The sequence below is a fragment of the Hirundo rustica genome, chromosome 1 (genome assembly GCF_015227805.2).
Source record: "Hirundo rustica isolate bHirRus1 chromosome 1, bHirRus1.pri.v3, whole genome shotgun sequence".
NCBI lineage: Eukaryota > Metazoa > Chordata > Aves > Passeriformes > Hirundinidae > Hirundo > Hirundo rustica.
The window spans coordinates 42,900,449-42,926,617 of record NC_053450.1 but is presented as its reverse complement, the minus strand read 5'-3'; the positions used below and the strand labels follow the sequence as shown (position 1 = coordinate 42,926,617).

Sequence of the window (26,169 nt, the reverse complement as noted above, 5' to 3'; positions counted from 1 at the left end):
ATCAGGTCTCTCTGTTGAAGACCGAGGCGAAGAAGGCATCAAGTACCTCAGCCCTTGCCTCATCTTTGGTTACAAGGTTCCCCTCCGCATCCAATAAAGGATGGAGATTTTCCTTGGCCCTCTTTTTGTTGTTAATGCATTTGTAAAAACACTTTGTATTATCTTTCACAGTGGTGACCACATGGAGTTCCTCTAGCTGATCTTTCACCAATCCAATTTTCTGTCTACAAGACCTGATGACATCCTTGTACTCTTCCTGAGTTGTCTGCCCCTGTTTCCCAAGGTCATAAACTCTTTATTCTCTCCAAGTTCCAGTGAAAGCTCCTTTTTCAACCAGGCCAATCTTCCCTGATGGCTCATCTTTCGGCACCTAGGGATAGCCTGCTGCTGTGCCTGTAAGATTTTCTTCTTGAAGTATATCCAGCCTTCCTGGACCCTGATTACACAGAACTGTTCAGTCCCTTTAAATATACTACCTTGGGTCTCCCCAAAAAATAACTCTGTTGCACAGTGTTGTGGAAAGGCTAGTTTGGAACGAGAGAGCTTTGGAAGAGAAAGCAAAAAAGCCATGCTAACGTGGATCTCACCCCCAGGTCAGCATCATTTCTGGTCTATGTCTTCACACCACTGCAAAGCAAGGTGCAACGTACCTAAAAATACTCTTGTGACACAGTATAAAGTAGTAAAAATGGAATATGAAACTGAGGTGTAGGTGTTATGGGAGAAAAACAGCAAGAGGAAAGGAAAAAAAAGCTACTTATTTCCATAAGAAGCTCAGGCCTGTCATCACATCTGTCATCACCACCTCTCCTAACATACTCCTTAAGCACTGAAGTGCCTAATAATTTCCTTTTTTCTTCTTTGTCCCTTATTTTTCCTATCTTTGAAAGCACCCTCTGCTAATTCTGGCATCTGAGCTTCTCAGAATATCAGCATCAAGGGACAAAGATTTTTATGAAGCCAAACAGCAGTGTGTCTCCTATGAAGAAGTCTGAGAGAGTTGGGGTTGTTCAGTCTGGAGAAGAGAAAGCTCCAGGGAGATCTTAGAGCAGCCTTCCACTACCTAAAGAGGCTACAGGAGAACTGGAGAGGGACTTTTTCCAAGGGCATAGGACAAGGGGGAAAGGTTTCACTGAAAGTAGGTAGGTTTAGATTAGATATTAGCAAGAAAATCTTTACTGTGAGGATGGTGAGGCACTGGACTGGGTTGCCTGGAGAAGGTGGGAATGTTCCATCCCTGGAAGTGTTTAAGGCTAGGTTGGATGAGCTCTGAGCAACCTGATCTAGTGGAAGGTGTCCCTGCCCATGGCAGGGGGATTGGAACCAGACTGCTGTTATATAATGATTTCCATTTTTCCACTAAAATAATTTGAACTTTCAATAGGGATAAGAGTTACTGTAATAGAACCTCTAATACATTACTTAATGCACTGTTTGGGGGTTAAGTCTTATGAACCTTTTTTTTTTGGTGTGTGTGTTGTGGTTTGGGGTTTTGTTGTTGTTGTTCTTTGTTTGTTTGTTTGTTTTCTTTTTTAATCAAAGAGAACTGTTTTGGAAAGAGATCAGTAATATATCCACAATGCCTCTTTATCTCAGACCCATCACTAGTGAATTTGAAGATAAAATTACATGAAAATGCCAGACATGCAAATTATTTCACTGTACATTACCTAAAGCGTAAGCACAAAAGGTGGTAAAAGCACTGAACAGCCACACCCAGGTGGGAACAAGTCCAGGACTGGTACCTGAAAAAAAAAATGGGGTAGTGAATCAGTGTATCAGGGGTTAACATCAAAGAAATCCACCAAGATACATACATACACACAAACTAGCTGCCACTGATTAACCCAATGCATCAAACAGACTGAAATATTTGAGTCTGACCTTCAGGCGTCGGTGAGCTCTATCAAGCACTGAGCAGGCTTGAATGTGTTTGCACCGTAAAGGACAAAAGGTAGTAGAGAGGTTTTTAGGTCCTGAAATCACTCTAGGATTGCACAAAACAATGATAGTAACTAGGCAAAAATATTCACAGGGAAGATAATCCATTGAAAAATTAGTTAATGTTCATGTAATATATAGGGAAAAAAAACAGTTTTCAAGCATGATTATCAGTGCCAGTCTGGGGTTTGTGTAATGCTTTTACCACACAGATCTGAACAGGAAGATTTGTCCTTAGGCTAGCAGAAATTTTAGCACCTTTTTTTTTTTTTTTTTTTTTTTTGTTTCTTTCTTTTTTTCTTTCTCTTTTTTTTTTTTTTTTTTTTTTTTTTTTTTTTTTTTTTTTTTTTTTTTTTTTCCCCCCTGGAGAAAAAGGACAAGATAGTTGAATTGGACAGAGCCCAGAATTCTGTTCTTGCTCTGCTGATAGGATTAATTTAAGGTTATTGTTCCTCTTTTAAAGAAATCGATTCTTTTTCCAAAGAGACTTCTGTTTAACTTAAATATCACCCAATGCTACATCAACACTAAACTACTGTAAATACAAAGTCCTCTCAGGTTTCTGCCACTTGGCACCAAACGCAGGGAATTCCTGTATACAGAGGTGTGTCCTTGCCTGAATAATGCCAGGAGATGCTAACACCTAAAGCAGCGCCTTACCTTGCCATTCTGAAAGAAAAGATGGCAATTCCTGACTCCTAGCTGCAAATCTGAAAACTGTACTATGAAAACCAACTGTGCAGGAAATTAGGTCTTTTATTTCTGATCCTAGGTATAGGATTGATATATGTTACTACAGAGGCCCTTTAGGTTGCATGAAAGTTTCCATCGACTGAGAAATGATGGATACTGTTCTCCTGTGGACTCAGGAGGAGCTTGCAAACTACACATACAGGTCTCAGCTCTAACAGACTTAATCCCCATTTCAAATGTCTTCAAGTTCCATGTATATCTACTGAGAATGTGTCAAGATAACATCATCCTATTAAAAAGATCTGTTCTGGATGTTCTTTTATTACAGGACTGAGTAAGTATCGTCTGCATGGATAAAAAAGCGCCAGGTGTTCAAGAGCAAGGTCGGACAATTATACAGCAAGGTGGTCCTGAAAATGTAACCTTTGAACCAAAACTGCTAACAAGTATCCCTGCCTCTAGAATTGCTATGATAAATTCACAACATTCCACACCAAAGGGTACCACCTGAAGCTAACCACAGGCATAAAAAAATAAAGGCAGCTAAATGTAGTTGTTTCAGGAGAGAAAAGTGTTATCTTCACTTAATTGTCTAGTTTAAAGAAAATCAAAGCCTTTTATCTATATATATTTTTTACATATTTATGACCTGGAAGATTCTTACTACTCTCTGTGAGCTCCAACAGCTGGTCCAAGAAGCCCAAACCAAACATGCCCTACGTTCAGAAGCAATCATGTCCAAAACATTTCTGACTTGGTCTACAATGAGAAGCAAACATGGGCTCAGTCTTTGAAAGTCATAATTTGAAGAGACATTTATTTAGAAACTATGTTTTTGTCTAGAAGCAGTCTTGAATAAGGGGTGTGAATATGTGGAGAAATGAAAGGGAAGTTAACCCCTTCAGGCATGAGTTTAGGTATTAGGAAATGTGAAATTGATGAAAATATTATGAAGTAGGAAATGTGAAATCAATGAATAAGTTATGAAGAATATTCAGGTGGATTTTGGCTGCATATTTAAACCCTGGAATAAACTTTAAATATAATGAGATCTTATCAGAGACTTCAAGCAGCATATGCTGAAACCCATTTTAGGGTTAAAATTAAGATTTTTCAATAAAATTATCTAAATTTATAATGCTATGTGTGAGGTAGATTCTCCTATCTGCGCCTAAAGGAGCCTCATTAAGGGAATAAGTGGAAGATTCAAATGTCTGATACCTCCCTGTAACATTCAGAAGTATAGGCAGTCCAGTAATTCTGAAAAATTACAATGTGAACGTATTTACCTGAGGCAGTGTAGTCCCAGTCATAAAAAGATATTAGAAAATAATTAAATAAAATCATGACAAATCCAGAGAATGTTAACAGGTTGGGAGCAATCCACAAAGGCACTATCTGTTAAAAAATGAAAGGGAAAAAAATTTTGAGAAAAAATGTATTTCAATTGTACATCTTATTTTAGCAAAATATTTTATGTCAGGAAAGAAGCTTTTATATGACATCAGCAATGTTCAGATTTGTATATATTTCCCCATTTTCAAATTAAAATACAGTTTTAATTTCTGAAATTTATTTTCAAATGCAGTCCTTTTGCCTGTTTTTTGTGACTGCAGTAAGAATGACATTTTTAAAATGTTGTATTGCCTTTAAAATGTTGTACATTATCCTTATTTACCCAGCTTCCACGGAAAGCCTTTTGTGAGCAGCTGTATCAGAACTGAAAGAAGACTGCAGCACCCCAGTGTGGTAACTCAGCATCCCCGCGGCAGGTTTTTTAAGCATTGTATTCCCACACTATAATAAGGAAGGCTCTTCCAAAGTATGTGAATAATTTCTCACTCAGAACATCAACAGAATCAGACCCTGAGTGCACTACACTTTTAGATTCAGAAGATCTCCCTGTTACAAGCATCTCCCTACTCTCTAGATAGAAGCTTTCTGACAGGGTCTCCCTCTTTACTCATCAATTATAAACACTCCATTGATTCATTTTACTTTGGAGGGTGCTGGAAAGGACTCTCTGCCTTCACTTAAACCTCTTTGTCCCAGTAACCATTCTCAGGCACTCGTTCCCTGCGGCTTTAAGGTGCTCTTTACACTGAGACAGGAATCCCTTTTGAAAGCACTATTCCCTAGTAACACAGTTTCTCTAGAATATTTTTTGAAATAGCCTATACAGCTTTCTACATGATTTTTAGACAGAACATATTTGCAGAAATATTAAGTATCAACATCACCATCACTCAAACACATTATCAATATGTTTAAAACACAAAAATACTGGAGGCTTATAATTAAATTATTTGGAGTGTCTAAGGACTCAAAATGTATATAAAGTACTTCGACACTATAAAATAGTAACAGAAAATATTAAAGAAAATCAAGTCAAATAATTCCTGACACTAAGAGGAATAGTATAGTATAGTATAGTATAGTATAGTATAGTATAGTATAGTATAGTATAGTATAGTATAGTATAGTATAGTATAGTAAACTATACTACCAATAGTTTTGAAATCAAATGTTTTGTTAATATCTCTGGACTAGCTAGCGGAACAAACAGATGAATACATATTAAGTTCTTCTATCCTACTACTACATTTACTTAAATTTACTTATAAAATCTGAATGCTTTGACTGATTAACTATCCTGACTAGATTATCTTTTTCAACTATAGAGCAATTTGTAATGTTCAGGAGGAATTGTGAAACTGATGGTGTACAGATTAAGTGTACACTTCCAAAAAGCAGATCAGAATTCCTGAACATTTTTCCATTATGTTTCTTAGACGTTTTCTGTAATAACATTGGGAAAACTGTTGTATCTGATATTTGCTTTCCTTATCAGCATACTTTATCACTGATTTTAAAACACTGTATATCAGCTCTCGTGCTATTTGAAACACACCATAGAATGCATACAGCAATCATTTGAAAAATGTAACATATCTATCATTCTGAGTGTTCAAAAGGGCAAACCTAAACCTCTAAGAAGAGGGACAGCAAATGTCCCCTGATGTTCCTTTTGGAGAGCATCGAAGGAGGAACCCTTCACTGCACAGTGTCCTTTTCTTACACTGACTGCATGCTCAGCATGCAGCGACAGCTGCACATCTCCCCATTTTGCTACCTGAGGATGCAGAAGGTGAATCTCCTGCTGGGGATTTATCTGCTATCTATGACCTTCCTTGAAATAAGAAGCACCGACACTGAAAAAAAAAATCTAGATTTGTCTCTTTTAATCTAAATCATAGGTCAAAGGAGAGCTTTGAGATGCTATGGATGAAATGTTTACATGGATATGCATGGATAAATTGACTGCTTTTTCCTGGATGATTCATAAGAATTGTTAACTATTAAATCAAGTGGGGCACCAGAACAGTCTGCTGTCTAATTAGGCTCATAATTCTAAACAGTCACAGTGTAATTTTAAGTTATTACAGAAAATAATTTATGCTTCCATGGAGTTATTTTAACCCACTTTCTTGCTAACAGTGTGTATTTTAAGAAGGAAACCTTCAGAGGATGTTGTTATAGTTGCAATCCCTTTGGCTAACAGACACACCATGAAAAATAGTTACAGGAGTTCTGTCCTCAGGAAAACAGACTCTCCTGCAGTTAAACCTTCAGCATGTTCTTTTGATCCTTACCAAACCTAATCTGTCTAAGTATTTGGAAAGTACTCCAGCTGCAAATTCCCTTTTGTTATATTTAATGTGCCATATCCTTTTGGTTAGCATTACACTACCATCACCCTATTCCATAATTAGAAAATAACAGGGTGTTCAAGATTAACTTCTTACACACCTTGGAAAAAAGAGCCTGAATTTATTGGTATGCTATAGAAGGATGAGCGGCAATCTTTATTATCTAATTAACACAGTAGAGGTCAAATTCATCAGTGTGCTACATGATTAATAAAACTGAAGGTGCCATGGGGAGAATCACATCTGCTCTCTGGCCAAACCCTTGTGTGCTTGAACCATTTAAAAAACTCGTATTTCCATGAAGTATTAACTGATTTCTGTTTTTCTGGGTCTACAGCTATTCATTCCAAAAGTCTTAACACAAACAGCAAGTGCTTTAATAGAGCAACTATTTGGATAATTAATGGTGAAGTACACATCAATATAAAGCTCTGTTCAAACTTCACTAAGTCACTTGAGACCACTAAAATGCTACTCTTGCCCAATTTTGGTGATAATATCAAAGTTCATAAAGGCAAGAGAGGGAAGTTTAATTGATTTCAGTGATGTTGGCATACACCTGTGTATTCCAGTGGGATTTCCTCCTTTTCCTATCATTGTCCGGCATCCCCACCAGAGATAAATGAGCTGGGTTATGACAATAAGTTCTCAGGTCACAAATTCACAGACCTTTAATGTCAAGCTCTTCTTAATTTCTTATAATTGAGGAAGTACATTTTACACTGAATGGTAATGTCTTATAACATAGGAAACACATCTTCCAATGAAATCTGTGTTGTGGAATACAAAGAAACTTGTGTTGCCATTAGGATTAAACAGGCATATGAAAGGCAAGACCTGAATCCCAAGCCATTGTTCTCTCTCTTTTTTTTTTTTTTTTTTTTTTTTTTTTGGGGGGGGGGGGATGTGGTTTGGTTTGGTTTTGGGGTTTTGTTTGTTTGCTTGTTTTGTTTTGGGGTGGTTTTTTTGGTTTTTTTTTTCCTTGGCTCAGTGAATTTAAGGTTGTGGGGTTTTGTGTTTTGGGGTTTTTTAAAAACTCTCTAGAATCTGGTAAAAATAGTCCACGTGGGATTTTTATTGTCACCAGTTTAGAAGCTAAAAGATATTTAATTCATATCTGAAAATAGATGTACCAGGATGTCTAAACTGAGTGAAGGAACTTCTCCTAGTCATCAAGATGCACACTTGTACTGCCCAGTTTCAAATGAACATAGTAGACACAAAACATTCTTTAAAAATTATCCCAATTTCCCTATTGCAATGCGCTGTTCAGGAACATTATAATCATTATAGCAACTTGCATTCCTACTGATATTTTACAAACAGTTATATTGTGGCCAATAATTTTGGCACTCTCACAGTTCTCATTTTTGTCTCTAGGAGCAACATGGACTCTACTGCAATCTCAGTTACATACTGCTTTTCCCTCGGCAGCTGTGCACTGCCAGCTCCTCTGCAGAACTCTGATTCTACATGGCAGTATATTTAACGTTAGAATAACTACTTCTACAAAAGCTGAGAGCAACATAATTTCCCTTTAAATCCTTGTGACGCATCACTGAGAAGTATTCTGTAACCCTCTTGCACCAGAAGGCAGAGTGGAACATTCACTGCTGTTATCTTCAGGATTCAAACCAAACCAAAGGGCACAGTGCACACAGCACCCACTTCAGTCTTTGGTTCCGTACTCAGATTGTTGAAATAAGTTTTAAGTTCTTTGCTCTGGTTTGGGTTCTCCTTCGACAAGAAGCGACCTAAATCATGCTCACCTAAAACTCCATGAGATTTTAAAAAATCTAAAGAGGTCACATTTTTTATAGGATCTATCACCCTAAGCTACATGGGAACATTATTGCTTTGCTTTTCTTCTGGTAAAATGCTGCAACCATCAGAAGAACTTATCTCCAAAGGAAGTTTTGCATTGACAACACTCCCCCTTCAATCTGATAGCAGATGAATACCCACCCATCTCCTAAACCAAAAGTCTCATGCACAATAAAGCCTCTATGCATCTCCCATGCCAGGGTGCTGGAGGGGCTTTTCTGCTTTTCCTCAACATTATGATGGGAATAAAACAAAGTCTCTGAGCTGAATTACTGAATTCAGTGTCACATCTTTGAATTGCTTTTTTTCTCATCCCATGTTCAGGTTGTTTTTTGATTCTTCAGTTGGGTCATATAAACACTTTTCATTAAATTACTTTGAGGTTATGAATTAGAGATTATGATTTTCCTGCCATATCAAGAATAAGCACCTGAATCATATCAAGAATAACACCTGAATTATAGAACCCAAAGATGGCAGATCCAACAGCACTCCACATACATCTTTTTCTTTTTGTTCAAAGGTTTATTTTCAAGTCTGCTCTGATCTAAACACTTCCTGTAATGAGGCAGATGCAGAGAAGTTATTGCTTCCTTGGAGATCAATAAAGTTCATATTTATTTGAGATATAGATTTTTTTTTTTTTTTTTTTTTTGCCAGCATAACTAATTGTGAGTGGTTTATTTTTAAAAACTGCAGATTGTAATGCATTCAAGAGATGGCATCTTCCAGTCGTTGTGGTGATCATGGTAACCACTCTCATTTTCAGCTTCTGAGAGGAATGCCTGCCTCCCTCAAGCAAGTCCCCTTGGGAGAAAATGAGACAGCACTTGCATAAAATCATATGCACAGCACAGGGAGAAAGCCATGCTGTTGTTAGGCAGCATATGCTGCACAAAAATAATCTGTACTAAGTAAAACCATCCATGTCTGCAAAGCTGTTCAATGAAAGATGCAATAATGAAAGATGCAATAATGAAAAATGTGAAAAAGAAATGGATGCCTTTTCTACAGCAACCAGAAAAAAAGAAAAAAGCCCTTTCTTTCTAAAAAAAAATCAAACTCAAAACGACATACCTTAAACATGGCTGTATATCTGCAACATTTGTTTTCTTTTATCAGATGTCTTCATTTCAGCTTTATTGATCAATAGGTATTTTTAAATGAAAATACAAGCTATATTTAAAGCAAATTCTTACATTAACATGTCATGTTTTTATTAAATGAAATTCTTACCTTAATAATTTTATTCCAGATGGGCTGCATAATATACACAGATAAAGGATTTGTATCCACAGCACTGTACTGTGAGGAAAAAGCAAGCATGTTAAACAAAGCACTGAACAATGGCTATTTTTCCAGGACTACATATCCTTCAGCATCTAAGAGCACTCATTGTGACGGATGTAAATTTATTTTATTCTGATTTGGACAGGTTTTATTTCATTTAAAAGCACTGGTCTGGTTTACAATTACCTGGTTAACAACTCTATGTATTGACACAAAGGTTTAGGCTTGTGAAATGGCAAACAGCTCTGCAGTCACATTTTACTTCCAAATTCTTATTAATTTTACAACCCTATAAGATTCTGCATTTCTACCATATTTTGGATTTACCACCTTTATTTGTACTACCAGTAATGCACAGTCTGAGCACCAGTTCATTGCTAGTATGTAGGATAGCTAGTGAACACGGAATGTGCTTGTAGGTGGAATATTATCATGCAGAGATATAGCTTTTGTCATAGTAACACAGTTGCATTTGCGCTACGCTAATTCATCTAAGGCAACGTTATTTAAAAAATGGGCTCTAAAATAGCACAGTTCATTACCACAATAAAATTTCTCTATTGGACAGACTTGTAAATACATGTGTTTTGTAAATTCCAGTAAGTACATATCTATATCTTTTGTAAACAAAATATTGCAGAAATCCAAGGCCACCCTGAATTGCTATTGTCTCCTTTTTTCTCCGAGGACAATATCAAGTTTTATCCTGCCTTGAGACCGCAGAACACAGAATAATCTGAGGAAGAACAACCTTGACTGATAATACCACTCAAAATCATGTACAGGAACCCTGGCAGGTAGGCACTGGAAGAAGTTATGCATCACTGGAGAGGTACACTTAATTACTTCAGAAATTCTTGGACTTTGAAAGTGCATACATGGCTTAACATTGCTAGGGTGATGCATATGACTCACAAAGATTCAGATATATCTATATATAGCATTGTCCAAACATCATGCGCAGAAAATGGGAGTAAGAAAGGGATGTGTTAGACCTCAGTTAGACAAAGCTGTTCACTTGCAGAAGAGCTGATGACAAAGAGTTTCCTTTCACAGACCTTCAGCTAACAGTTAACTGTCTCTCCATATATATAGTTAATTTATTGACCTCTCACAGCCAACTGCTCTTTGGAGGAGACTGCACTCTGGAAGTACCTGTTCCAAGACATTAATTATCGAAGCAACTCAGGCACTTGTCTTAAACTCAGGTACCTACACATGAAATGCTTAGGAACTCTCTCCTAACATTTCCTTTTTCAATCTGAACACAAAGCATAAGTTTTAATTACCTTCTGGACAAAACAAAGCATTCACATAGTAATTTTGTGTGTTCAAGTTTAAATCACAGATCATAAACATAGCATCTAATAAAATTATTGTAACACAGCTATACACTGTAAATACATGCTGACAAATATCAAAAAAAATCACCTAGCAGTAACCAGTCAGCCCAGACTGTCTAAATTTCCAAAGGGAATAAAATTTTCACTTTGATGAAGTGTACATCACTGATTTTAATTTTTCTAAAAATGCCGTAAGTGTTCACTTTGATGTGTCATTTTTCTGCTGCTGCCACCCATATTGCTTAATACACAATGCAATTTTGTCATCAACAGAATTTCCACCAGAACTTATTATTAGAATTCTTAAATACATTACCTCAGGAAAAATTTAATTTGCAGGTATAACTTAAGTTTTCATTATTCTGTATGTATTTGCAGGTCCAGATGCTGTATGATTATTAGAACTGTTTGAACTTTTGATAGTCCATCTTGCAGGTGAATTACCAAAACCTGTGGGCTTTGCTTACATTTATGCCAAAATTAACTATATTACCAAGCCATGCCACACCTATGCCAACAGACCAGTCAGCTAGCACTTAATTCACATGAGAATTATGGAAATCCTCTGAAAAGGAAGAAAATTCGAAGTATCCATTATTGCTTTCAGGGTTCCAGGTAATCAGGAGTGTGCTCAAAGTTTCACTGTGGTTGCTGCCCATTTCCTTACCCCAGCTGGTGTTCAAAGACTATGTGAGATACAGGACAAATTGCTGACCAGCAAATTCAATGAATTCATCTATATACCTGGATAAGGGTGTGCAAAGGTCAAAATCAGTGAGTTTTACCCTTGCTTCTTCTTTGGCATTCTCTTTCTCCTCTCACCCCCAAGTCAAAGTCATGAATAAAATGAGAAAATGCCAGTTAAAAGACAACAGTAAAATGAGGCTTTCTATCCAAATTATTCACTGGCTATTCAGAACTATTGCTTTCTCTTAGAAGAAAAAAAAAAAAAAAATAGGAAAATCAGTCTCATTTCTTTGAAGTTGTTTTCTTATAGATAAAATATAAGAGACTATATAGATATTATACCATTTTTGTATTTTCTTTAACGGAAAATATAAGAGATTAACTGTATTTCCTTTAATGGAAAATGTAAGCTTTCCAACATATCCCTACATAACAGACACAAAAAGGAGACACAGTCAGCTTTTTGTTTGCCTCACAGTTTCCAAATTCAAGCACCAAAAATCAAAACAGACCTTTTTGGAAAAAGAAAAAAAAAAAAAAAGAAAAGAAAAAGAAAAAAAAAAAAAAAAAGGAGAATTACAGCCAGCTTTTGTCACCTAAAGATATTTCAAGACAAACTACACTTCATCCTGTTAATTCCTGTGTCTGTGGCTGAACTGTTGGCCCTCTGGGTGGGGAAGGAACATTCAGCAGATGTGCAGAAGAATGGAAATTTGCTCTTCCCTCCACAATAATTTGTTTTAGCCAGACCAAAGGAAACACCCATGGAAAAATAGTTTTCTGTCATGGCAAAAAATAAAACTTGACAAATAAAGTCTGCTATACAGTCTAATACTCTGCTTTGTTCTGCTTCCAAGAAGCTACTAACCTCAAGGCCATGAAATCCTCAGGAGTTTAATGTTCATGGCTGCTCAGAAAAGCAAAGTACTGAGTAACATGCTCACATTATGACCAAGGAACATGAATGCAAGAGTCCATTGAACCTGATATAAAAATGTACTGCCATTTGCTATTGTGTAATTCTGTCATTTTCAGGGCACTTATACTAAAAGACAAAAGTGGAGAGGATAAGCCTGTTGGAGGTTTTTAAGTGCAAGGCTCATATAAGTACTAAGCACTTCCCTGCAAACACTTTCCGCCCCGGAAAAGGGATTGATTGTCCTTACACAAAGAAGAAGGGCTTGGAATTATCAGAAAGCTTCTCTCAATTGTTTTTAAAAGAAGTTGTAACAGTTGGGAGGGAACGGCAGTAGCGAGAGAATAGGAAAAATTGCATTGACTTCATCTTACTCCCAAATTTAAAAATGCATCTTCTGGTTTTATTTGATAGCTGATATCTCCTTGAAAGCCATCTGCTTTCTCTATCTCCATCTTTCTCTATCTATAATGGCTTCTAGCAGAGCTAGAAATGAGAATACAAACACCAGACATGCACATACATACACGTTGACTTGGGCGACACAAAGGAAACAAGATTGGGGGGGGAGAGGGATGAACAATTAAGAAAGGTAACAGAAAAACAGAAGGAAAAATGAGCAAAAGCGAAAGTTTTACACAGAAGAAAGACAACAGTTCTGCAGTGACAGGGCAGAGCCAAACACTGGGGAGCAAAAGCACTCACGGTGATCAAGGACTGCTCTGCTAAACACAAGACAAATGGCACCTTCTGGCTCACATCCACACAGCTTAGAAATACTTCCCATTCTTGCAAACTGGTCACATCAGCACTGCACAGCATCTGCTGGAGGGGTGTTGGGCCTCATCATCTGGCCCCACACACCCAACACATCATTAGCATTCAGTATGTTTTCAGTTCAAAGTGTCTGAAACAATCTGGAGACTACACTGTAATATGGCACTTTCTGAACATGAAAGTGAGCCCTGTCTGCTGTGCGTGTTCAAAACCCCAAATGCCCGTGTTGGAAGAGCTGAAGGATGCTGAAACCAAAAAAATGATGTGCACTGCCTCCAAAACAGACTACTTCCAAACCAAAAGCCTAGCAATTGCCTTGGAGAGAGTTTAGAGAAAACAAGCAAGACCCAAACAGGAGTGAGCTAACCATTAATGAGAGCAGACGCTGGATCTCCCCTAGCCCTCACCAGTTTTGCACGGTGGAGGCACCACAAGAATAAAAGTTTGGCATGACTACGATTAAGAGAAAAATATAAAGCATGTCTACACACACTTCAGAGTCAGAACAGAAGGCAAGCTGCAAGAAATGTAGTTGCATAACTACATTATATAGTTATTTCAACTTCAGCTACTCTTTATACTAAGAGACTATTCCTTTCCTGTACTTAAACCATCTCGTCCCAGGTAGAATCGTACTGTGCCATTCAGTCATTTACATTCACACCACCTGTGTTTTGCAAATGACAGACAATGGGATGGGAGACAGGACAATGGACTCTCTTTTGCACAAGATAAGGTTTTTTTTTGTTGTTTTGAAAGCTGCAAAATGACCCCCCAACACAGGGCATGAACCAGTCGCTGTTTAAGAGAGCTCAGTGGGAAATCACCGTTTTGGGCAATGTCTTAAGCAACATGAATTTGGCTTCTGTGATACCTTACGCTTCAGGAACCACACAAAAATTAAAGAAAATATTGAAATACTGGCACATCTGGTAACAATTTTCCATCAATCTTCCCAACGCCTAGAATACATTAAACATGTGGAACTTAATTCTACTTTATATATGTTTTTACAGGTTTGTAGTTATTATGGGACACAGTCTTGGATTTTAACAAAAGCTTCACAAAAGAAAGGGAAGCATGCTATAAACAACAGAGCTCCACAATACTGTGGATGCCAAGTAAGTTCAGCAGTTTGAGTGCTGATGTATTCTAAAACACAGTTCTGTTATTTCTAATAATAGGATTGCTTTACATTATTTCATCATTTAGCTAATTATTCATAAATAATGACTCAGGGGTTCTATCTCCCACTGCTTAAATAATTTGGTGTATCCTGCATTTCCCCCCCACCCACACACATTTTTCTTTTTTTTTAATTAGTTCACCAAAACCTAAGTCCAGGAGTTATAAGCCTGTACTAGGGCTGGATGCAGCTGCACTGTAAAGGAAGATGCTACCCAATTTGGGCTCCTGAGCTCCTCTCTCCCCTCTCACTTTGCCCCCTTCAGTTCCATTTGCCTATGAACACTACAGCTAGGAAATATAGTTAGATTTTCCTCCCACCTGATACTATTCCTAGTAAATACTAGAATGTCATAGTTTGTGCAATTCAACAATTCTGACTAGTATTACTAAGTCATCAGAAGCTTGTTATTACACAAACTGCTGTCCTGGGGATGTTTTGTTGCAAAGGAACATTTATCGCTCACCTCCTCAACTTCAGGAATCCCGACACACACACTGAATCACAGGCCACATCCTTTCCCCTATTGAAGTATTGTCCTAGGGTGACGTTATGATGCTTGTATCCCCGTAGTCTGCTCTGTTGGTGCTGTATATTGAGTTCTGTACCTTTGAGACTCGTTTTGAGAGCAAAGCAGGGAGAAGAAGAAACACGTGATTTGTTTTGGAGAAGCTGTTCACTCCTTCACATTCCTTCTCAGGTCCGTGGTTCGTCTGAGGCATGGACAGCAGTGGGAAAGAAATCTCTTTGCTTTTAGTTAGTTTTAGCTAGCTAGGGCAGAGAAGTTCCCTGGACTGGATTTTTTTCCTTTTTCTTGGAACTGTTTAAACCTGCTCCAGACTGAAAAAACCCAGAGGAGCACCGGGAGCTCGCGCCTGGGTCCCACCAGGGCCTGGACCTCCGGAGGGACTGATAAGAGACTGAGTGAGCTGAGCTACCCACAGCAAGGACTTTCTGAATTTGGCATCTCATTTCAGAACAACAAAAGGTTTCATTGTTTAATATTATTCATTTTTTGCGCTTGTGGGCACTTTGTTATATAAATAGTTTTTTCCACTTTTCTCCAAGGAAGTTCTTTTCCTGGACCAGTTGAGGGAGGGGCCATTTGGGTTTGTTTTCCAGAGGAACCCCATTTGGAGGCTTCCTCCCAAATTTGCCCTAAACCAGGACAAGTCATGGTCATGGGCACATAGAGATGTGGGTCAGGGCAATTTATTCTTGGGAACACTGGATGCTTGCCAGTGGCACATCCCCTTGCTTGCAGAGCAGTGTCATGGCCTCAAGATTACAGAACCATGGGTTTGGATCACAAGATCACCCAGGTCAGAAGGGACCTCAGTAGGTCTCCTCCTTCTCAACATAGGTTCATCCAGGAGCCCAAAAACAAGTGCTTTATCCAGACCAGGAAGAGGTAAACATTCAGTGGGACTGGGAGTCAGCAACCAGTTTTCAACTAATAGTAGTTACACTAAGAATGCTGCCTCATTTCTCTTCAGGAGAAGGCTTTGTTTAATGGGACATTCAAACACTTAATAAAAAAAGCCAAAGTTATTAAAAGGAACATAGAAACTTGATTAAATATTGAGCAAGGGGTAATAGAAGACAACTGCATGTGTGCTGCTATAAAGGAACAAAGTTAGAGGCTGGCCCAGATTGGTAAAGATATAAATCCTGCTAAAACCAAAACCTGCACTCTCAAGGAACTGCACAACTGATCTTTGACTCGCTATTCAAAGAAGCTCTCACATAGCAAGAAAGTTGATTTCTGTGGGGGTTTTTTTGTGCAGATTGGTCTTCTGCACTTGGTAAAAGGAAAAAAACAAAAGCAGGATTTTGTGCTACACATATTTCTGTGCCTGTACAAACATGTATGTGCCAGCAGCCCTTTAAAGATCAAACAGAACAAATACTCATCCAACTGGAGCTCTGCCAGAGCATGTACCTAAATACCTGGGGAACCCAAAGTGGGGAAATCACTCCAGGCCCAAAAGGGAAGACAGATTAAAAGCATACTGCAGTTGCATAAGAGATGCTAAATAGTGGTTCTGTAGCACATACACTGAACCCTTGTGTTATCTAATATTCTGATGCACAAGAGAGGGGATACTTCACAGAAATATTACTCCCTCTATAAAACAACCCTTAGAATAAAGGTTCCCTTAGATTTATCACAAACAATCTGCATTCAAATCACGGATACATCTTTGTAATTAGTCTTCTATTAAAACACAGATGAATAAACAAATATGTATGTATACATGCATATTCTACACATAAAAATTAAAAAAAAAAAACTTCAGAATTGCTCTTGATAAAGCAATAAAATGCAGTTGGTATTTTCACTTTTATGAGATTCAACAAGGCATACAACTCTTTGTATTGAGCATATTTGTCCCAAAAGTGATCCAACGAGCCTTTGTAAATTCATGGGTGTTATATTGCACTCAAAACCATGCACAGTTTCCCACCATTGGGAAAAAAGTCCTGTGGCAAGTAATATCAAATGCAGCGTCTCTGTGATGTGATTTCATTAAGTTGTTGGTTCATTAGCATATGATACGTAGGAGGAAGATAATGATTACAGAACTAATGGGATGTTATATTATGTCAGCTACAATTACAACAGGATGAGAAAAAAGAGGTAATGCATGCATGAAGATTGTCTTTCAGAATGACACATTCAGTTGGCCCATGGCTCTTTGACACATGAGACACATGAATGCAGTGACAGATAATGTAAGAGTAATGAATTATTTGGCTTATTTCACATACTATTCAACAACATTTAATAACAGCCCCAGTCTTCCATCAAAGTAACATGAAGAAGACTGCAAGATTTTATTTGTAGAACAGTGGGCTGTTGACTCACGGTTTTATTGAAGCTGGACGATGTTAGTTTTCACTGCCTCAAATATTCAAGGACTTTATTAAATTGCAGTGTTTGAAAAATCTAACTACAGCAGACACAATTGATAACTGCTTTCAGATAATATCTGGAATTAAATATTAGTGAAAAAATCTAAAAAAAATACTATGTGGAAGAACACTATATAATAAACATGTAAAGAAAGTACTCAACATATATAAAATGGTCTACATGCAATGAGCATTATTGTATGAGCATTATAAACTGTCTTCTAAGAAGTTCCAGATAAGCATGCAAATGAAAGTCTCCTACCCTAAATTTTCAAAATCATGTAAAGTCCTTTTGTTACCAGAGTAGAAAGCAAAACTGCTGTTCAGTTAAGGTGAGCAGAACCCATGATTTTTCTAAATCTCATAATTATACTTGTAACCTTGGAAAAGCATAGACTTCACAGAAACCAATCGTGTATCTGGGTGAATCCTGAACTTCCAGACACTAATTCACTAGATTATACTCAACACACTTTGCTCTTCTGGTATCAGTGAGTGTAAAAGAAAGAGGCAGACCTTGAAACATGATCATCATACATCTGATCTTGTTTCTCTAACCCTCCAAAATGAGGGCTCAGATGTAATTTGAGAGATCTTCTAGTCCAGCACATTCACCTAATGCAGGATCACGTTCAGTATACATTAAGGATGCAGATCAAGTTTCCATGAGGTAATGACCCCATTGCTAGCAAGAAACAACCTTGTCAGCACACCAAAAGAAAATACATTACCCAAAACGTTCTCAAGAAGGTGTCAGCAACTGTTTATTAATACTCAACACTAGATTGTTGATCTTGCCTCAGAGAAATCAAGCCATTTCTTAAGACTGATAAAAGGATTGCCCAATCCCCTTTAGTACCTGTTCCAATAGGCCCTATCAGCACAAGACTGACATAGCAGACACCTTAAATGTCTCTTTGTGCAGCCAAAACTCACATACTGTCTTTCTTTAAAAGGGCACTCTTGAAGACCAAATGATTGCTAGGCTCTTACTCTCACTTTACTTGGACTGTTTTACACAGTTCATCTTTTCTAAGCCTCTTTGTATTCATAGTGTCATTCTGAGGACTGTAAACTGTGGGCCAAAGCAGGCAGAATACATTATTCCAGCTGATATCTGATCAGTATATCACCTACAGAAGTAAATGTAACCCTTTGACATATTCATGACACTTCCAGCTTCACTTCCAGCTTCATAACTTTTTTCTCTTTATTATAACAGCCACAATGCTGTTGGCACTCTGATCCCCTGGTATCTTTCCTGCAGTCTGTTGTCCCTTATTTTATGTTCTAAATGTTGATTTTTTTTTCCCCTGAGTGCTGTACCTTGTTTACTGAATTTCTTCACATTGATGTCTGGCTATTATATCCTTTTTCTAAGTATATTTTAAATCATAAAACTATTCTTCAAAATTCTTTAGTATAGTGACAATTTTATAATATTATCCCTTCTGTTACTTAATGGAAGTATTGAACAGCAATGGGGTTGGGACAGAGAGATGGTGGTGTAGGTACAATCCTACTTGATAGAACCTCCTACTTTGACAGAGAACTTTAAATGTTTCCATTCTCTTTAAAGATGCTTCCATTCTCTTTGAAGAAATGTTTCCATTTTACAATGATTTCATCCTAGTTACCTCTACTTACTTTACTTATGAGAACATGGGGCAGTAGCAGACCCCTCACTGAAATGAAACCACTTATACCCCATTTACTCTCCCCTCCTCACCATACCCCTTATCTACACAGAGTTACCAGCTGAAAAATTACTGAGAGGATAGAAACAGTGTGGACAAAACAAGATGAAAACGTGAAACTTTAGATATTAATTTTTAATGTTGAATCTGATTTTTTAAATCAGCTTTTCCAAGGCCTATTGTTTGAGTCAAGCCTCTATAGCTTGCTCTTAGATCTCTTTTATTCTGAAACAGTATAAAGCATCAAAGTTTTCTGGCCTGAAAAACCTCTGCACAGGTACTGTAAAAAATGGTGACTCAAGGCAAGTACACAAGGAGAATCCTAAGAATGAAGTGATGAGGAGAGGCAATAGCAACACGAGCTCAACACTGACGTTACTGCATTCTGGTGAGAAGGATAAAAATAAAGAACCAAATTCTGCTTTTATCTGTACTCATCACCTGGTTGTTGCAGAACAGCTTGTTTCAACAGAAACACAAGCACGCAGAAAAAAAGGTAGCAGTGTAATTCCATAGGTGCTCTTCTAGAACTACAGAACAATGATAAAACATAAAAGTAAGAACGACACAACCCAAGCCCTACAATTCCAGATGGTTGTAGCTTTTTGGCTGTGTTGCTCCATGTGGTAGAGAACAGCACATAAATGAAGGATAAGAATCTTCTGTGATACAGTTGCAGCAAATCACCTGAGCTTGCAACTGTCCTGAAACCAGCTCCTGCCCCACAAGCAAGAGAGATGGCAGAAATATCACAGCAGTAATACTCAGGGTTATGTCTGAATTGTCTCATCATCACATGTTCACCTGTTCTTCGTGTACTTTTAAGCAGAAAAGGGAAAGCTGAATCTCTAAAACCCCATTAACAGGCAGAATGAATAGGAATAGATTTGTAAGATGAAATAGCTCTCCCTGAGGAGCCAATGCCCATGCTATAAGGATTTCAGAAGGTATCACACTAAACTGGCTCCATTATAATACTATAGACTGAATGTACTGGGTGTACTTGTGTGTTTGTTGTCTGGTTTAGGTTCATCCTAAGGGAATGCATTTTTGTGCTCTGAGGTCACTCTGTGATGTAAGTCAAAGCCTGCTAATTGGGGAAAACTTGCTTTGAAAGCTGAATATACATGGACCTAACATGTTAAAGGGTGCTGAAGTCTTTGCATTTATTAGAGGTCTGCCATTCCCTTGGCAAAAAACTGTGCTGATTTTGTTGCCAAGGCCCTCCTCCAACTGCAAACAGGAGACAGACAGTGCCTGAGACATACAATTGGAGCATTCATGGCAGAGAAATGAATTCAGCTGTGTGAAAATTTTGAAATTTGAACAGCATTTTTTTTTCCAGGCCGTATTTACCTTTACAAAAGGAGTTGATTACACAAATTATTTTTTTAAGCTGCGTTACACTCAGCAGATAAATTCTGCAAAGTGTGGAGTATGTTAAGCCACTAATACTACTGTGAGTACAACGCTGCAGTGTGATGTGCAACAGAGAGATGGATGCCACTCAAGCTAAAGTTTTCTATGCATGCCTCAAGTCCAGAAGCAATACATTGTTTTAGCTCAATATTGGATCAATCTGTATGTTCACAGATCCTTTCAGAGATTACCTAGTTCTTCACAGGGCCAGCACACATATCCCTCCACACTACCCCGGAACTGGGTTCACCAGAATGCACAGTGCAGCAATTGCCAGGAGGTTGTAAGAAGAGGCAACCCGTGTGTGCTGGGTGCAGTGATGAGAGTTTAGCGCCTGTGGAGCAGGCAGCAAAGGAAGCAGCAATCTCCTCTGAAGGGCTGGGAAGCTGGAGGAGCAGGATGCAGTAAGGCCCTAGGCTGAAGGGGAGGAGGTGGCAGCCAGAGGGCAACAGGAGGTTGGAGAGCATGTGTCAGGCCTGGGAGGTGGTGAGAACAAAGTCGTGGTTGTGGCAGCCCTAGGTATGGGAAGGTGAAGAGATTGTGGTAGTGATTAGTGTCTCCTTGCTGCACTCTTTTTGTATTTTTTGAGTACTTTAATCCACTGTGAGCAGCATTTAGGAACAGGGAGAGCTGCCATCACCTGTCAGGTCCTCCTGCAACCTGGAGCACCAGGAAAATGATGCAGATACCTGACCAGCTCAGCAGCACCAACCTCATGTTAGCTGTACTTCTCTGTGTGAAACCTGTGCCATTTGGGTTTATTTATTTCCAAGATATCCCAGTCACAAGTCACCTCAGGTAACAGAAAACCATTTGATTTCATCTTTCTAAAGCCTGCACTTACTAGGATTTTTTTTCAGAATACAGTAGAACCGATACTTCTTAAATATCTGTGTTAGCTGATTCTTATAGTTAAGAAAATTACCCTACGTAGTTTCTTTGCAATGCTCTTGAGAAACCAATATATTCAAATGATATTATTTGATACTTGATTCTGTCTACTGGTAATCATTTGCCATGTAAATCATAAGTATAGCACAACTATTACAGCTTTTTAAAAGAACGTTGTTTTGATTATTCCTCATCTGCACTTGTTTGAAGATATTTTCATTCAAGTGATAAGAAAGAATTTAATACAAGCGTTCCCTGTATTTGTACTATGAACTCAAATAATTCAGGAAAGTTTCTTAAATAACAATGTCCGTTTATGCTAAAAATAGCTTTTTATTTTTCCTACTACTATCTCAGGCAAGACTGAGGCTCCACCATTCAAGCACAGACCTGTGCAACTCACGCCCTGTGGCCAGAGGCAGCTTGCAGAATGTTTTATCCCACTCACACTGGAGACACACAAGCAGGCTGGTACATTTTAACGAGCTGCTGTGCAAAACAAGTTCCTAGGAAGCAACCAGGAGAACACTCTCGAAGCCACAGTTCCTCCACCTTCATTCCAGCTGAGGTGAACAGGCAGAGCTGCTGCCCCAGGGAAGAGAAGGGCTTGATAGGAACCAGGAAAAGCTGAACACCCTAGCTGGAGTCTAGCCTGGGAAGGTGCATGGTAAGAGCGAGAAGGCAAGAATCTTGGGGAGCATGGCGTACAGGCTGCTTTGAGAAACTGAAGATAAAATAAAAGGCTAGGTGTTGTGCTGGTAGAACCAGGCATGCCCTCCCTGATTTCCATGGGGAATGGGGTGAGGGCGTGTGAACAGGGTGGCATGGCCCATTTCAGACACCTGCATCTCAGCTGGAGCAAACCTGAATGATCCTCTGTACTGCATCCCCTGTAACTCCAAAGTCCATGACGTAACACTGGTAAATTCAAATCTAATGATTCACCCATTTATTGGGATTCTGCATGCCAGTTATTTGCAAGTATGAGGTTTAGTTCAAATTATTTAAAGTAAGTTTTTCTTTTCCCCCTCTCGGCTTTCTTATATCAGTGCCAGAGCGTTCTTGTGTCCGAAGGCTCTGCAGACAGCCAGACAAGCAGCATCAATGCACGCTTTCTTACAGAAACACCGGATACCTCCAAAACCACGCAGCTCTAAAACGGGCAGAGCTTTTAGAGACGTTGATACTCTCTGGAAACCCAGTTCACTCTGCTTCCACCGAGACCTGCCACCCCGCGAACTCGCAGCTGCTGCCCAGGGCACGCACGGACCAGAGCCGGGCCGGGCGCGGGCGGGCACAGGTGGGGGTGCGGGACATCCCCCCGCGGGCACAGGCGGAACCCCGCGGACCCTCCGGCGGCGGAGGTACGGCCCGGCCGGCCGGGGCCGCACGCACGGCGGGGCTGGGCTGGGATCCAGCCGCTCGGAGCGGAGCGCTCCGCAGCCCAGAGACGCGACCCGGGGAGGACGGTCCGCCGCCCACCCTCCCGGCCCCGGGGCCGCTCTTTACCTTGTAGTGTCGGAAGCCGTGCAGCTGCCGGCCGCTCACGTACCGCCACCGCCACATCGCCGCCCTACGCCGCGCCGAGGCACGGAGGGATGGGAGCGATGGGAGGACGGAGGAGGGAGGCGGCGGGGCCGGGGGCGGGCGGAGGGCGGCTCCCCGGCCGCGCCCCGCGGGCTGGACCTGCCCCCGGCTCCGGGCATCCGCACCCGGGTGCCCGCGGGGCTGGGTCCCGGGCGGCTCCCGTGGGAGCAGGCGGCTCCCCGCGGCTCCAGGGTGCTCCGGTGCCCGCCCGCCAACAGCGTGTACTACACGCCCGTAATGATCTCACGGTCCCAAGGCGCGAAGCAGAATCACCTCCAAACTGGTTTTCTGGCTACGGGTCTGTTAAAGATGCCGTATTTGCAGAGTACGCGAAGAGGCGCCCGTGAAGTCGCTATACAAAACAATGCTGAGTAACAAATGCAAAACATGCCAAGTAACACTACACAAACAATGTTAAGTAACGTGTTTCAGAAACAGGTGACACTGAGGATTAAGGTTTATATTTGCATTCCAGCGGTAATCTGAGTCTTGTATCTTTTTATTGCACCTGCACTGGAGCCTGCCACACCACATCAGTCAGCGGAGCACTCTGCGCCTCCTGATTTCTAGGGAAGTGAGGCACTGGTATAGGCAAAAAACAAACAAACAAACAAACAAACAACAACCAAACCAAACCAAATTTAAAAAAAAAAAAAAAAAAAAAAACACAACCACCCAAACAACAAAAAACCCCACAAACACCAAACTAAACAAAAACAAACAAACAACATAAACAAAACCAAACAACATAAACAAAACCCCAAACCAACCAAACAACAACAATGACAAAAACACACACACACACACACAAAAACCCTTTGGAAAACATCTGGAGTAATGTTTCAGCTGCAAACGTATTTAAGCATATGGCATGACACCTTGTGTTACTTTCACTGTACACTACTGGGAGAGAGAGTTGAAATAATACACATCAGGGTCTGAGATTTTATGGACCGAATGGAATCTATCCAGAAAGCAAATCAATTAAAATCCATTACTTGCACCCCACAAGGCATCTTATGTATTGTGAGAGTCAGTGTTATTTTACAAACTGTGCAGGTTTGATAGGAATTATATACAAGTTACGATCGTTAAGTGCAAACTGTATACAATGGTTTTTGTTCTGTATTATTAATTACACATTAATCAATTGAGATGTGCTTATACCTGCATTCTGCTTTCAGCTGCAGCAGCTGAACTTCTGCTCTTGAAAACAATCCAGAACTTTAATACTTAGCTTCAGGTTACTGTGTTAAAAGCTTGATACCAGTTAAGAAAGCTAAAATGTTTGGAGCTTGTATTTTTCATGAGCCAACTCTAATTTTAATTAGTGTTCATACCCTGACTTGATTTGGGATCCCCTTCATTGTTATTATTATGTTTTTAAATTGTGTTATGCTACTGGATTAATTTACAAGGGTACATAAGAAAAGATTCACCATCTGTACTACAGTACTCACTGCAGATATTTAGTGCAAGTAAGTTACTAAAACAGGCCAAAGCATTTTAGAATTATCACTTTCACTTCTTAACTCTAACTGTAGAAGCTTCAAACATGAAAGCAGAAATTTGTCTGAACAGCTATTAGGAGTATGATGAACAGTACTAGAAAAGGTGCTTGCTTTTCTGAAAGGTAAAAGGCAGGCAAAAAAAGAAGTATTTTTTCTCTTTGCAGGCTTCTAGATTTATGTCAAGAATATATAGATACAGAAGATACATAAATACAGTGGACAGAGAATACAAGTTTTATTTCCTATTCTCTCAAAACTATTTTGGTGACCAATGAAACACACACACACACAAAAACCCAACACACCAATCCTCATAAATACTCCACTAAACAGGAAATGTCAAAGACTTGCTTACATGTAAAAATGCAATTGCTTGAACTCGTACTTCAGCATGTTCCGTGTCTGCTAATGAGCACATCAAAGGAGGCGGCATAAGATGTACTAAAGAGCAGGAAACAGACTGGTGAATGGGTATGGAATGTCACAGAGCAAGCTGTGACACAAGTAACAGGGGCCTTGAGAATACTGTGGAAATTATACTGATGTGCTAGCTGTTGATTTACGGAACTTCCTTGATTTAGGTATCGTAGTTCATATGAATGATTGGCCCTTAAGACCACGCACACAGACTAGCCAAGCCCAGGTGCAACCCAAGCTCAAGCCATGCATTTTACTGCCATCCCTGATGTTTTCACTGTCTCCATGCATACCCACGTGCACGTTTAGAACTTATTCTATGGTTACGTTTTTCAATCTGGGGTGATTTAGGGTTCTTTTCTGGACAAGTGTTTGAGCTGTGATCCAAGCTGTTTGTCCTTCATGCAGTACTTTGGGAAGAGCAGTGAAAGCAGCCTTAATGCTGCAGCACATTCCCTTGATTCTTTTCTGGAAGAGTAGTAAGTTGTAGTCTGAGTAAGGAGGAACTCTAACTGGCACATGAGTATTATTACCAGACTCCATTTCATGAGCTTGAGTGTGGATGAGATGAGCATTAAGGCAAAAGGCCAGATCACAGCACAGTTAACCTCCACTATAGAAAAAGCTCAAGTCTTTTCACAGCTGTGGCTGGAACATTTGCAACAGGTCAGACTTTATTAAGAGGGTTATCTAAGCATGGCTTTCTGCAGATCGGGGGAAATAATTCAAGGCCAGATTTGAATTCAGTGAAATCAGCAAGGGAATTCCCAGGTCTTCAATGCTGTTTGTTAATTACACATAGTACTGAGAAGAAAACAATTTATTATTTTGAAGGAGTGGACCTATTGTATCACTGGTACAGGCAAGAGAAAGTTAAAAGGATAGGTCTTCTACAGATTCAAATGGTATTTTTTTGAAAAACAGAAACCAAACGTGAAGACAAATTGTATTCTTTGTCCAAATAGATGAAGGCTCAGGATGGCTCAGAAGAAATAATAAATAAATTATACACACACACACACACACACACACACACACACACACACACATATATAAATTTTAAATAATAAATAAATAACCCAGTACATCCTCGGGTTTCATTATTTTCTCTCTAAGTTATAATAATAAATTAATAATGATGGAGCTTCTTGGATAGGGAAGACTGCCTAGTATGACAGCTTGGACTTTTAATAATTTTTTGCGTCTTGTTTATTCCCCACCTTAAAGCTGTGTGCTATGCAATAGTCTTTATCTATAAGGCATCTAATAGCACATTCCAGTCTTCAAGAAGTAAAAAAAAAAAAAAAAACCAAAAAAACTGAGAGAAATTTTGTAGAGACCAAACCCAAAATGACCAGCTGCCA

At 39.3% G+C, this 26,169-nt stretch overlaps 1 protein-coding gene across 2 annotated transcripts in view; it reads right to left on the bottom strand.

The window, feature by feature from the left end:
* Window positions 1-22,918, bottom strand: part of LOC120764082 (ethanolaminephosphotransferase 1-like) — a 55,344-nt gene extending 32,426 nt beyond the window's left edge. The window contains exons 1-4 of one of the 2 annotated variants that reach the window (XM_040087833.2): window positions 22,800-22,918; window positions 9,405-9,473; window positions 3,924-4,032; window positions 1,671-1,745 (exon numbers count right to left, since the gene is read on the bottom strand). In XM_040087833.2, coding sequence (XP_039943767.1) covers window positions 1,671-1,745; window positions 3,924-4,032; window positions 9,405-9,473; window positions 22,800-22,856 — 310 coding nt within the window. In that variant the 5' untranslated portion in view covers window positions 22,857-22,918. Of the gene's footprint in view, window positions 1-1,670; window positions 1,746-3,923; window positions 4,033-9,404; window positions 9,474-14,833; window positions 15,134-22,799 lie in introns of those variants that run through there. The other variant, XM_040087842.2, reaches the window with a different exon arrangement.
* Between the last annotated feature and the right edge of the window lie 3,251 nt (window positions 22,919-26,169).